This window comes from Lentinus tigrinus (genome assembly GCF_003813185.1).
Source record: "Lentinus tigrinus ALCF2SS1-7 unplaced genomic scaffold L226scaffold_2, whole genome shotgun sequence".
In the NCBI taxonomy this organism is placed as follows: Eukaryota; Fungi; Basidiomycota; class Agaricomycetes; order Polyporales; family Polyporaceae; genus Lentinus; species Lentinus tigrinus.
Window position 1 is genome coordinate 786,923 of NW_027137911.1, and position 12,031 is coordinate 798,953.

General features: G+C 58.2%; 6 protein-coding genes across 6 annotated transcripts; 2 read left to right on the top strand and 4 right to left on the bottom strand.

Annotated features, from left to right (window-relative positions):
• Nucleotides 1–363: 363 nt before the first annotated feature.
• L226DRAFT_542195 (uncharacterized protein) lies at nt 364–2,500 on the bottom strand (the record flags this gene model as incomplete). Its single annotated transcript, XM_067682113.1, has 4 exons — nt 364–509; nt 567–1,740; nt 1,966–2,063; nt 2,128–2,500. 4 exons carry the CDS (start codon nt 2,498–2,500, stop codon nt 364–366), a joined length of 1,791 nt encoding a protein of 596 aa, XP_067541494.1.
• A 2,383-nt stretch (nt 2,501–4,883) lies between these two features.
• L226DRAFT_556762 (Clavaminate synthase-like protein) lies at nt 4,884–6,447 on the bottom strand (the record flags this gene model as incomplete). Its single annotated transcript, XM_067683144.1, has 8 exons — nt 6,332–6,447; nt 6,176–6,271; nt 6,023–6,125; nt 5,859–5,962; nt 5,604–5,777; nt 5,467–5,532; nt 5,322–5,405; nt 4,884–5,293 (listed from the first exon to the last, which is right to left on the bottom strand). Exons 1-8 carry the CDS (start codon nt 6,384–6,386, stop codon nt 4,884–4,886), a joined length of 1,092 nt encoding a protein of 363 aa, XP_067541495.1. The 5' UTR covers nt 6,387–6,447.
• Nucleotides 6,448–6,550: 103 nt separating this feature from the next.
• On the top strand, nt 6,551–7,612 carry L226DRAFT_529378 (vacuolar assembly protein DID2). The gene is made up of 5 exons (XM_067679591.1): nt 6,551–6,621; nt 6,670–6,689; nt 6,748–6,825; nt 6,887–7,102; nt 7,186–7,612. The coding sequence occupies exons 1-5, from the start codon at nt 6,606–6,608 to the stop codon at nt 7,456–7,458; spliced, it is 603 nt and encodes a 200-aa protein (XP_067541496.1). The 5' UTR covers nt 6,551–6,605; the 3' UTR covers nt 7,459–7,612.
• Nucleotides 7,613–7,647: 35 nt separating this feature from the next.
• Nucleotides 7,648–8,482, bottom strand: L226DRAFT_124577 (uncharacterized protein). Its single transcript, XM_067672217.1, has one exon. It carries the CDS (start codon nt 8,215–8,217, stop codon nt 7,735–7,737), a length of 483 nt encoding a protein of 160 aa, XP_067541497.1. The 5' UTR covers nt 8,218–8,482; the 3' UTR covers nt 7,648–7,734.
• On the bottom strand, nt 8,259–9,683 carry L226DRAFT_452093 (uncharacterized protein; the record flags this gene model as incomplete). The annotated part of the gene is made up of 2 exons (XM_067675043.1): nt 8,259–8,428; nt 8,495–9,683. 2 exons carry the CDS (start codon nt 9,681–9,683, stop codon nt 8,259–8,261), a joined length of 1,359 nt encoding a protein of 452 aa, XP_067541498.1.
• Nucleotides 9,684–10,884: 1,201 nt separating this feature from the next.
• Nucleotides 10,885–11,980, top strand: L226DRAFT_124593 (uncharacterized protein). The gene has a single exon (XM_067672218.1). The coding sequence runs from the start codon at nt 11,086–11,088 to the stop codon at nt 11,887–11,889; it is 804 nt and encodes a 267-aa protein (XP_067541499.1). The 5' UTR covers nt 10,885–11,085; the 3' UTR covers nt 11,890–11,980.
• Nucleotides 11,981–12,031: the final 51 nt, after the last annotated feature.

Sequence of the window (12,031 nt, forward strand, 5' to 3'; positions counted from 1 at the left end):
ATGTGTGAGAGAGACCAAGGTGGGTCGATGATAGATGAGTGGGCGGTAGATGAGTAGGGGATAGATGAGGTGGGCGGACATATGCTCGGACGTATGATATGATGGTGGTGGGTTTGATTTGGGGGTTGGAGATATGGGAATTCGCATGTGATGTAGTAGAGTACGTATGGGGCGTGAAGTGTAGCCGTCGTGTTCGTGAGCCGGCGCGTAAAGAGGCATACAGCTGTTGTACAGATGGTGATGGGTGGGTATAGCACCGGGTCTCAGACTTGGTGTCGACGATGCGTCGAGCGCCTTTTTCTTGAACCACAGATCGGTGTGTCGGTGTGGATGATGGATGTGGCGGAGGATTGGGGCTCAGCCTCAACACGAGCGCAGCAGCGCCTGCGCCCGACTGGCGTGAGCCTTGTCGATCAAGAGGTTGGCGGTCTTATATGTTGAGCTGTACATATGGTTGATCCCGCTCTCCTCAAGGGCTCGAGAAAAGCGGTTAACCAGCCCATGTTTTTCTACACATCTGGGTCAGCATACCACTTCCCAACAGGCATCAGCTCCGACAAACTCACCTAACCCGAACTTCCGCAGGTCAATCTGCAAGCACTTGAGCATGCCCTCCGGCTCGGGCAAGTCGCCCTCGGCGTCCTCGTCCTCAACCGCGCCTTCGTCTTCCTCCGCCCACCGCTCGGGAGAGGCATTGCGCGAGTCTAGCACGTCCAGTTCCTGGCTGCACATGACCATGTGCCGCTCACTTGCGGGGAACAGAGCGGCGAGAAGGGACACCGGTGCAGCAAGCGACGAGCCCTCTGGCGTGCGCGTGAACGAGAAGAACGGCACAAGCGGGGATGACGAGGACTCGCCCGACGACGACGTCGAGGAGGAACGCGACCTAGAGCTCAGGTGCATCCCTTGCGGTGGCTGCACCGTCCGCGCGGTGTCGAGATGGGGAAGCTTCGGTCTCCCGTCGCACTCACTATCGTCGTCACTTGAGTCCTCGGCATCCCCGTCGAACGCAGGAGACTCGGAGCCCAACCGCTCGGCAGGGTCTTTCTTAGGCGACTCGGGCGCAACTCGCGTTGTCGTGTCGCTTCCGCTGCCCGCCTCACCCTCGAAGGAGAAGACGTGGATCTGCTCCTCCGGTAACGCTGACAACGGCAGGGGGGAAGGGCTGCGCGGGCGTGCGCGCCATTCCGACACGGGCGCACCGGAGGGCCCCACGATGAGCTCCGGAAAGGCGACGAGCTTGACGATCTTGAGCCCCCAGGTGTCGGCGCTGTCGTCGGATAACCCGACGCACGTAATGTCTGGCGATAGCACGCGGACGTCACAGGCGGAGGGCGAGTGAGAGATGGAGCGAGTAGAAGCGGGACGGCCTCCCTCTGTTGGGGAGGGATCCTTCGCTTCGACGTCCGGAACGCGTTCTGGGCTGGTGACTTGGTCGGGAGACGTCATCCGTTGCGGCAGGCCGCTACGCGACCGCGAACCCGAGCTGCTTGTCGTGCCGTTGGTGTTGCTCCGGGAACGGGTGAACACAATCCCGCCCTCGGTGTCGAGACTGTTTCGTCCTGAACCGGAGAAAGAGTGCAGATCGAACGAGGAAGCGTCGTCGTCGCCCTCTGGTGACAACATGGGTGACGTGAAGGCGGAGACCTGGGCTGTGAGGTTCATTGGGTCCGACAAGTATAGGTCAAACCCCGCGGAGCCCAAGAGAGACATCACTTCAGCCAAGCGGCCTTCCTTGACCTGTACAAGGGCAAAAATGCGATGAGTATCAACTTCCAACAACTGGGGCACATTCTCTGGTGATGCTGAGAAGCGTCGCCTATGCGAACAGAGATAAGGAGTCCCGAACAGACAGTAACTCCACGGCCGACGGGAGCATTTACGTCTTACACGTCCAGGGCTGCGGCGACTGGGGAAATCACCCATAGAGGGAATTCAGAGCACCGATAGAGAGAGAAGACTCACGAAGATGAAGTCGGACATGTACGAGGACTGGTACAGGATGGATATACCAGCAGCGGCCAAAGGCGCGGATAGCTCATGGACTCTAGCGCCCGATGTGTCTAGTAGACATCAATGTGGTGTATGGGTCAACGAGGGCGGAAATTGGAGGGCAGCTTTGCGCACCTAGGCGGTCGGAGTGGGAGTCAATCTGGAGTACCTTCCACCGCTCTGAAGTGACTTCGACGGGTTCCCAGTTGTCCTTGACGCGCCGGGAAAGACGAGGAGACTCGGGATGATCAGCGCGAGCTTCGCGTTCTCTCTGTCGAAGCCTGCGTGCATCTTTGCGGGCAGCCTTGTGGAACTCTTGGAGAGTATCGTGCTCGGCGAAAAGGCTGACTTCGATCTCGTTACAGGTTACGTTCAGGAACGTAGGGGTCGGTTGGAGTATCTGGCGTAGCACATGTTTGGTGAAGTGCTCGAGGCGTGAACGGGGAAGATGGACGAGCGAGAGGGATACAGGGAGGAGAGAGATGGTTACAGAGTCGGTATCGCCCATGCGGATGTCAGGAGGAGGGGAGAGTGTGTGTGGAACGGGGAGGGAGGGAGGGTTGTAGGGAGAGGGGAGGGGATGGGGTAAGAGAAGAAGACGGGAGGGGCGAGCTCGAAGAAGGCTTAGGCCAGCTTGCCGGGCAGCTGGTAGCAAGCCGGGGCAGGCCAAACTCTGTGACTTTGCATGACTTCTTGCTCCTGGGCGTCTCTTTTCCTGCTTCATTTCGCGTGTGCAAATGCCGGGCCGCTTCCTTTTCAGGCGTTATCTACCCGACCCGACGCGCCTGATGGTATTTCCCCTTCCTTATCTGCCCGGCGGCCCGCCTCGCCCAAGCCCACCGCTGCAAGCCACCCCCAGCAACCTCGCCTGAGCCCCGCACTTGTCTTCACGCCGCGCTCTGCGTGGGCATACGATGCACTCCTCAGTCTCGGGGCCAGCTGCGGACATGCACTGACGGACGTTCTGATCCTTCTTCTGATCGGCCAACCCCGTCCAAGTGATAGACCCAGCTTGGCCTCCACAAACTGCTGCAAACCTCGTTTTCTCGTTCCTTCTCCGTTCCGCCTCCAGTGTCACGCTCATTCGGACCCCGCTCTCCCGCGAACCGTTGCGCATCGCTCAAACAACTCCGTGGCTAAAGGAACATCCAGCAAGCCCCCTTGAGCAAGCTCACAAGAGGGACGCCTTCGAGATATGGCATCTGCATGACGCCGTGATCACGTTAGCCATCTTCTCTTCTCCTGATTCTCTCTTTCACACGCACTGCCAGAACGGCAGACCATGTCTTCACGGTTCCTGCGCATGTGTCTTCCTGCCGCCAGCCGGGTACCAGCGCGGTTACAACGATGAACGTGCGAGGATGCCATCTGCGCACATCATTCTTGTGCAGATCCGCAACAGAGAGTGTAATCGAGGGTTCATAACCCGTGTATACGTACGAACATGGCCTGCTGTGAGTCTCCGGCCGTTTCCTTGCTATTCTGAACCGTCTTCGAAGCGGGTCGTGAATTCGAGTGAGAACTTGAAATAGGTCACTGCACACCCACACTGATACTACCAGATAGGACGTTGACGTTGCTAGTGCGGGAGCAGGAACCCAGCACTAGCATAACCTACCCTGCTACTCTGAGATTCTAGTGCGATCCTGTAAACCCAGAATGCAACTGAACTCTGCAATGCTGGCGGCTTCGTGCTGCGCTGTCCCGCAAGCATCATGAACGCCAGTCAGGCTCGATTGATGTACGTACTGGCGTTCCGAATCTTTCCGCATCTCTCATGCTCCGTTCTCCAGGTTTCGATCTGGGCGCACGTATGTGATCAACTGACCATCTCTTCCTGGCAGTATACAACAAGACGCCACAAAGCCCCTGGGCTCTCGCAGCCCGCCATTGAGACTGCAACTGTCTGGATTCGCCGAGGGCTACTCGGTCCATCCAAATTATCTGACTAACGCGCCCCCCGAGGGCCCGAAGGAACGCGACATACGTACGAGTAAACTGTCAGCGGTACCTCTCTCGTCGACTTGTCACAATGGCACTGCACAGAACCGTCAGAAGCAACCCATCGCGCGGAGTCCGCGTGTTCTCTCCCTGTCCACGAACGGTTCTGATAAGCCCGAAAGGTCTGACGGCTACACCATCCGGCGTTAAGCACACAGAAACCTACTGGTTCTCTGCACCCCAAAGACAACCACGTATTTGCGTCGTCTGTGTGCCACAGCTTTATGCGCAGTGGGGATCGTCGCTGGGTTGAAAGCGGTCAAAACGCCCACGGGCGTACACCATCTCATTCTATCTGCCGTGTATATGCCGCCGGGTGCCTCAATCATGGCGGAGAGAGAGCGTGCGACCGCGGTGCCCCGAACCCGCAGCACTTTCTAGGTTTGCTGTCTCGCATTGGTTGGTATTTTGCTGCCTCCGGAATATGAGTCGTATTCCACCATGAAGGCTTCTGACATAGCTTGTGGTCAGGCGTAGCCCCGCAGTTGGCAGATGACTAGCGAGAAGGGTCATCGAGGCCGCCCTCGTGGTCTCCCGACTTGGACGAAGACGGTGTAGAACGTTCTGCCAGAGGATCCAACGAGGACTTAAAGGGGACTGAGACTTGCGGGAAACGTTCGCGGGAGAAGAACGCTCACCTACCATCAGATATCGAGATGCCCGGGACATGCTAATCCACTATCGAACCCAGAGCGCAACCGCAGATAATGGATAAATATGCAATGCCGCTCAGGCTCACGCGTTATTCCCGCAACATATCAGAAACTTCACCCACCGTGGTAAGTCTAAACCTTTAGAGGACGCATGCACTGTTATTTATCTGCTTCTGGCTGAACTCTACGGCGCTAGCCTGATAGCACGAGTTCGGAGTACTAGCCCCGATAACGATGCTACTTCAACCCGACGGCAGCAGTCCCGCTTTCCGGCTCCTCCTCGTTTCCTAACGAGGGCTCCTCGGTGCCCCTCAAGAAGTTCAGCCACACCCACGACATGCCCCGGCCTTCCATATCGTACCAGTAGTTCACGGCCACCGTGAAACCCTCTTGCCGCACGTAGTGCCACCAGCCGGCGGGCAAGTAGAGCGTTTCTCCTGCCTTGACGGTGATGTGGATGGGGTGCGCCTCGGGGGGCAGCGCGCCGGGGGCGGTCGGGTCTGCAACGGAAGACCAGCGGACTAGGGGCGTGTCCGACGGAGAAGGGACGAGCTCGAGCTCGGAGGAAGCGGATGACCGGTTGTATGTCGCATGGGGATATCGACGTTCTGTTTTGGCGGAAGGTTGAGGCTCGGTGAGATTAGGGACTGCACGAGGCGTTGAAGAGAGACCGACCTTGCAGGCACCAGCCCTCCGTTGGTGGCAGGAGCGTAAAGTGTTTCGCTCCACGAATGACAGAGTATATGTTCTCATACGGGTCTGAAAGGACACATTTGTATTCATGATATGGGCCACGCGAGGCGCAAGGCCGAGAGCGTACCACTGTGGATGCTTGTTATGCTCTTCTCGTCTCCGATCCAGAGGTTGACCGCATCGGGGGACTTGTCTGCCATACTCGTCAGTACGTTCGGCATCATGGGTCAAATGAGGAGGTGGAGCTTCCTGGATCCTACGTACCTAGAGCATCACTGCACCATGGGATCTCACTGGGGACGTATTCCCGGAGTGGTTCGAACTCAGACGGGTCTTCGTTGCCGCTCATGTCGAAGTAGGTGGCGGAAAACATGTTCCCGTTTTGGGACTGAAGGTAATGCACTTCTCCGCTACGTGCACTTTCAGTCGCTTGTCCGCCTGTTGGAACGGGGATGGTTAGTACTAATAAGACTTGAGGCGGGATGGAACTCATGGTACTCAGGATGCGTCGCATCTAACCTGAAGAAAGAGTTTCGAGGAAAGACGCCATAGTCATCTTCTGAGTAAACGGCTCTGCGAAGTAGAGCATGTTGTCTGGGCCGCGGGTGACTGCGTCTGCCCGACTAGATGCACGTCTGATTGTCAGCACAGGAACCGGGGTGGAGTTGAACATCAGCGCGAACCCGTTCGGCGTAACAGCGACAGAAATTTGCCGGTCTCCCATATTGTTAGCGATCCATTGCTTAGTCCATTTCGCAGCATCGTCTGCTTCGGGAATCGCAGACTCTGAGAGTCTGTTAGCGGAGAGGTCCAATATTGTGACCCGGTCAGCATACCTTTGATGAGTACCGGCCTTCCCACACGAACCAAACGAGAAAACTCAAGCGGCGTTGGCGATTCCTCCAGGACATCATACTGAGTTCCGTTGAGGTCTACACGCGTACGGGAAAGGTTAGAAGACAATTACCGATCTTTCTCATCCCTGACCGCACCATGATACTCTTCGGCGAGCCATTTGAGAGGAGACAAGCGGCACGAGTCCAACATGACTGATTTCAGGTGGCTATCTTGCGTTACGGTCAGTTACTCGCAGTGGATAGCTGCAAAGAAACCACACGGACGTCGCCGCGATGGGGAGGAACCAAAGGAACGCCCAAGATTATCTCCAGCGTCTGTATGGCGGGACGATCGCGCCGCAGCCGCGTATCGCCCTTTGGACACGGAGGCTGTAGCGTCCTTGACTCTTTCTACCTCTCCATCACCACCATGAGTAACCTTGAGAGTGAGCACAAATACTATTTTAATGAGCCAGTTAACTGATAGTTCCCAGAGACCCTGTTCCAGCTCAAGGTTCGTTTCCAGAGGCACCCAGAGCGCAACCATGACGTCTTACCTGGACAATCCGTAGTTCACCGCGAAGTCGCTGAACCGACAGGCCAAGAAGGCAAATAAAGATGAGAACACAGAGAAGGCAAAGTTGAAGAAGGTGCGCCGTCCCATGATCGCTCGCGTACCTCTACCCTGAGCAGCGCGGACTGGCGACGCAGGCTCTGCAGCAAGGCAACAACGATGGCGCGCGGATATACGCTGCAAATGCGATCCGGAAGAAGACCGAGGCCCTGAACCTGCTGCGGCTCGCAAGCAGAGTGGACGCGGTGGCGAGCAGAGTCGAGACGGCCGTGACCATGCGGCAGGTGTCCGGGAACATGGCGTCCGTAGTCAAGGGCATGGACAAGGCGATGGAGAGCATGAACCTGGAGCGGGTGCGTCCTCACCTCTTCCTTCACACAACCTTCCATTCCTCCATGGTTCGCACACCTGCCCCTTGATCTCATTTTGCTCCTAGATATCCATGGTCATGGACAAGTTCGAGTCGCAGTTTTCCGACCTCGACGTCCAGACATCCTACATGGAGGAGACCATGTCCAACACGACCGCAGTCTCCACTCCGCAAGATGAAGTCGACGCGTTGCTCAAACAGACCGCGGAGGAGGCAAACATCGAGCTACAGCATGATCTTGCTTCGAAGGAGGCTGTAATCGAAGTGCCGAAGGAGAAGGTCGGAGAGGAGGACGACATGCTCGCCGTACGGCTGCGCGCCCTGCGGCCTGCGACGTAGATGGGAGCCATGGGTAGTCCCCTCTCCTTCACTGCCCCAATGTGTTTGGACGATCGTCGATGTTCTCGAGACTCATTTGCAGTTTGTATACCTTGTTATATTGTACACTCCTCGGTATGTATTATCTATCGGAACAGACTCAGGTACTGCGAGCATTCGCAAAAATCGGCTGAGACAACGGGCACGCTCGGGATATCTGGGTTGCACGAACATCATCGATTACAGCGCGCGAACAACACCAACGCTAAGCACTTCTAAGGTAGTAGACGTGAAAGGTCATATGTGCACAATGCGAGAGATACCGAAACTCCAGATGCCAGGGACCGAGATAGGAAAGTACACATGTGCAGGACAGGGACGGGATGCGTAAGTAACGTAGCTAAGAAATACACGGGAAGCGAAGCGAAAAAGCATGGCAGAGGGCTGGTTATTGCGCACATCACGGACAGAGCGAGAGCAAATGGATGCATCAGGGGGCGTGCGGTGCAGGACTGAGGACGACGAGGGACTCGGACGAGGGTATGAAGGAGAGATGTGGAGGCGTGACGGACGGACAGGGTAAAGGGCATCTTTGCGGTCGGAAGGGGCATGAAACAACGAAAACGTGAAGCCACGGCGCGAGCCGGAGCGAACATGAGTAAATAGGCTATACGTTAAAAGTAGCGTGCACGAAACCGTAGACGTCGTGACAGAGGAAGGGACCAGCATAACGGGAAATGAAAAGACATCAGGGGAAGACGTAAGATGCCATAAACACATGAACGACGAAGGCAGAAGCAGCCCCTACAATCCGGAGATCCTCAACGGGCCTTCGTCTCCGAGTCTTGCACGACGCGCAGGAACCTCTCCAGGAGCACGCGTTTGCGCCGCTGGTCCAAGCCAGGTGCGCTGTCGAGCAACCGTTCAACGTGCACGAGAAGTCCGTACGGCCCGTCCAGCGGTATCGCGTTCGCGTCAAACCGGTGTACATCTGCAAGTTTCAGTCATTGGTCAGTAAGATCCGCGCAGAACGAATGGGACAGGGATGTCGACTGACAATTTTTGAATATTCCGTATGCTGAGTCCCCAAGTACCTCCTTGAACGCCTCCGCTACATCTGACGCTGCGCCGGCTGTCAAGCGTCCCTCCTCATCAGCACCCCTCCATCGTGACCGGGCTCGCGCCGCAGATGTCGTCGCGCTCGTGCCACTCCGAGGCGCTCCAATACGTAGGACCGCCTCTTCGCGCACTTTGTTGGGTGCCCACGTTAGTCCTAGGCCAAGGTCTAACGAGCGACCCTTTCCTGCAAGACGCGCCTGCTGGGACTTGGACATCGGTTTCTCCGAAGAAGATAGCGGAGACGGCGAGGTAGGCCGTGAGACGCTACGAGGCGCAGACTTGCGCTCGTTGTCCGCGGGCGAGCCAGGAATCGGAGGCACGGCAGGCTCGAACTTGAACAGTCCGTGAGAGCCCCGCGCAACACGCTTTCCACCGCTGCGACCCCAGCTCCCGTCTCGGACATGGCCCGATGATTCGCCCGAGGTGGACGACATGGGCGACGGTGGGACGGGATCTCGACGATGGCCCTGTTGCGAGTGCGACGGCTGCATAGCAACATTGCCGCGGGAGTGCGAATGAGATGTTGGGTGAGTGTGGGGGTACGCGGAAGTGGAGATGGGATTATCGACCGGGCGCCGCGAAGGCGGATTCGCAAAGTGGACGTCCGTAGCGGGCTTCTTCCCCTTGTCTAGCACAGGGCGCGTACCGGGAAGTGATGACGGTCCAATGCCATCCTCCGAGCTTCCCTCCTTCGGGCGCCTTATAGGCACGGCACGAGCACTGTGACTGCGCTGCAATGGCGGCGGCTCGGGCTCCCCGATCCCCATACTGCGAAGCGCGGTTCTAATGCTCATACCGCCGCCTACGCCCGTGCCCGCCGAGATCGGCCGTTCGAAGTCAAAGCTACCATGCTTGATACGGTTCGTGCGCACGACCAGAGGTTCTGCACCGGAACGCGGATGGCCATGGTGGTCCTTGCTTCCGCTGCGCTTGCTATTCGCACTACGGCCACTCGAGGACTTCTCCATAGGGACCGCAGCGACGGCAACGGCCGATGTGGACTCGCGCACACGCTGCATGGGGGAGCCGACACGCCTAGGGTGGGTGATGTGCTCCTTCTCCCTCTCTCGTTCCTTCTCCTTTCTTCCTCGGCCCCGTTCACCTGACCTGTCCCTGGCACCGCGCATCCTTTCCTTCTCCCTCGTCGTCTCCCTTGATGTGTTCGAACCGCGAGAGGAAGTACCAAGGCCACAGAGAGGCGAGCACCTGCCGTCGACAGACCTGAGCTCCGCGTCTGGATCATCCACGAACTGATCACGGTGTCCTGGCCCAGAGTTGATTACGTGTACGGGGACCCGACGAGGTTGAGGTGCAACAAGGCCAGGAAGTGCGGAACTCTTCCCGCCATCGGAGGTGCGACGGGATGGTAGGCACGGTACAGCAGACTCCTCAGAGTGAACGGGCAACCCCTTGCGCGTACTCCGTTGAGATCTCTGGGAACCAGACTTCTCTTTCCAGTCACGACTATCGCGTCCTTGCCAAAGCTGCTCTGGCGCAGTGGGACCAGCGGGTGATGGAGTGGTGGGGCGCGACCGGCCGCGCGTGGACTCACTAAAGGAACCCTTGCGGGGACTAGGGAGGAAGATGCCGAAGATATTGATGCCCTTGCCCTTTCGCGACGAGCTGGACTTGGTCACCTCGATGGGCACCACCTGCGCCACGAGCTCAGCTGTGGCGGAGGGCCCTGCGGCAGGTACTGGGACTGCAAGCTGATCGGGGATCTTCCTAGGACGAGGCTTGACAGTGGTATTGGTGGCGGTCGTGGTGTTGGACAAAGGACGCGAGGCGGTGCGGGTGGAAGGGCGGGAAGGACCTGCGACGTTGGCATCGTGTTCAGGTTCGAGACTAGAGTGACGCGCGTGAACGCGCAGGGAGGCAGTGTGGAGAGTATGGGGCATGGGGTCGACCGGATACGCATCCAGCGAGCGGGAGCGTCGCTTCTTGGAACGGGAGCGCGAGCGCGAGCGGTTGAGAAAGTTGACGATCTGTGAGAGGGCAGCGCAGGCAGCAGCCATGTTGCAAAGGCATGGCAGCGTCATGGCAATGGCGGGGGGCATTCCTGCTCAGCACGAGAGCACAGACACGCAGATCGAGGCTAAAACATACCCTAGCACCGAAACCTCTACCCGTCCGTTCTTCCGCCGTGTCGTCCATGCTGCGTACTTCCAGGTCTACAATGTGCGAGGCGACCTTGGCATAGTTCGGATATACAACTTCGCCCTCGGGAACTTCCGCCTGGACGGCAACGCTCACATGTCAGCGGGGGCTTTTACGGGTACAAGATGGCTGCAACAGACCTGGGTCGACAAGACAGTTCGGATGCGCTGCGACTTGCTGTTGGAGCGCAGGAGGGTGTGCAGCTGGAAGGGAGAAAACGGGGCATAACACGTGTTAGGCACGACGCCTGCTGTGTATAAGAGTGGGAACGGGAGCGTGTTCTGCACTCACGTCCATGGAGAGCCGCATGCGGGCCGCGTCTATCAAACCCAAACTTGCCCTCCGGTCGTTCTTCGCGTCGCGGTCCGATGAATGGTCGACGGTCGGGGCGGAGTCGAGGAGGGATGTGTGGGTGGTTGCCGAGGTTGTCGGCGCGAGAGAGGTGTCGGTGTTCGAGGATTCGGCGTCTGCCATGGTGAGTTGGTGGGAGACGAGAGGAGAGACATGCAACACTGCAGGACGGCCGCTGCGCAGAGGACGGAAGAAGAGGGCAAAGACGAAGGGCTTGCGCTGATCGCTGTTCGACGGCGGCGTTCGAGTCTGAGCCAGCCGCGGCGGACTCCTCGCGCGACGGGCCGTGGGAATGTCCATATTGGTGCGCAGCCACAGCGGGGACAGGCGACGCGCACGGGAGCAGCCTCGCCGCCTGTCTCGCTCTTTTCAACTCCCTGGACGGCGCAGGGACAGCGGCGCACGACAACGGTCGCAACTCAGGAGACGTCCACTGCTCGCCAGAGACAGACGGACTTCGTGCGTTTACTCATATTCGATCGAGGGTGCATGACAGCACGGACGCTAATCCGAGCGCAATTGACGGGAACTCGAACCTCGGCAGTACTATACACGACAGCGTTTGCGGTGGGTTCGCCTGTTTTCGTGCACTCAGTGCGGACGACAGCATGCGCCTGTCGCTGGGCATCGAGCTCTCTGCGCCGCAAACCACGCACAACAGCAGTGCGGCCTCGTCGTGCAGTGCTCAACTGCGGGCACGCCGGTACAAGGCGGAGAGTATCTGAAGACGAATGCAACTCGCCAGAGCACGTCTCACGAGTCGTCATATGCATCCATCGTTCCGAACGGGACAACGACTTGGTCTTGACGATGGCTGACAGCTGACGAACGCGCTTGCTGGTCCTCGACTGCGTATGACGCAGGTTTCAACCACAACGGAGATGGAGTGTGCGTCTCAGCGGGACACCTGGCACTGAAGCTCGCCCCTGGCGTGGGGGACGTCATTCTTGTTCCTGAGGGGGATGAA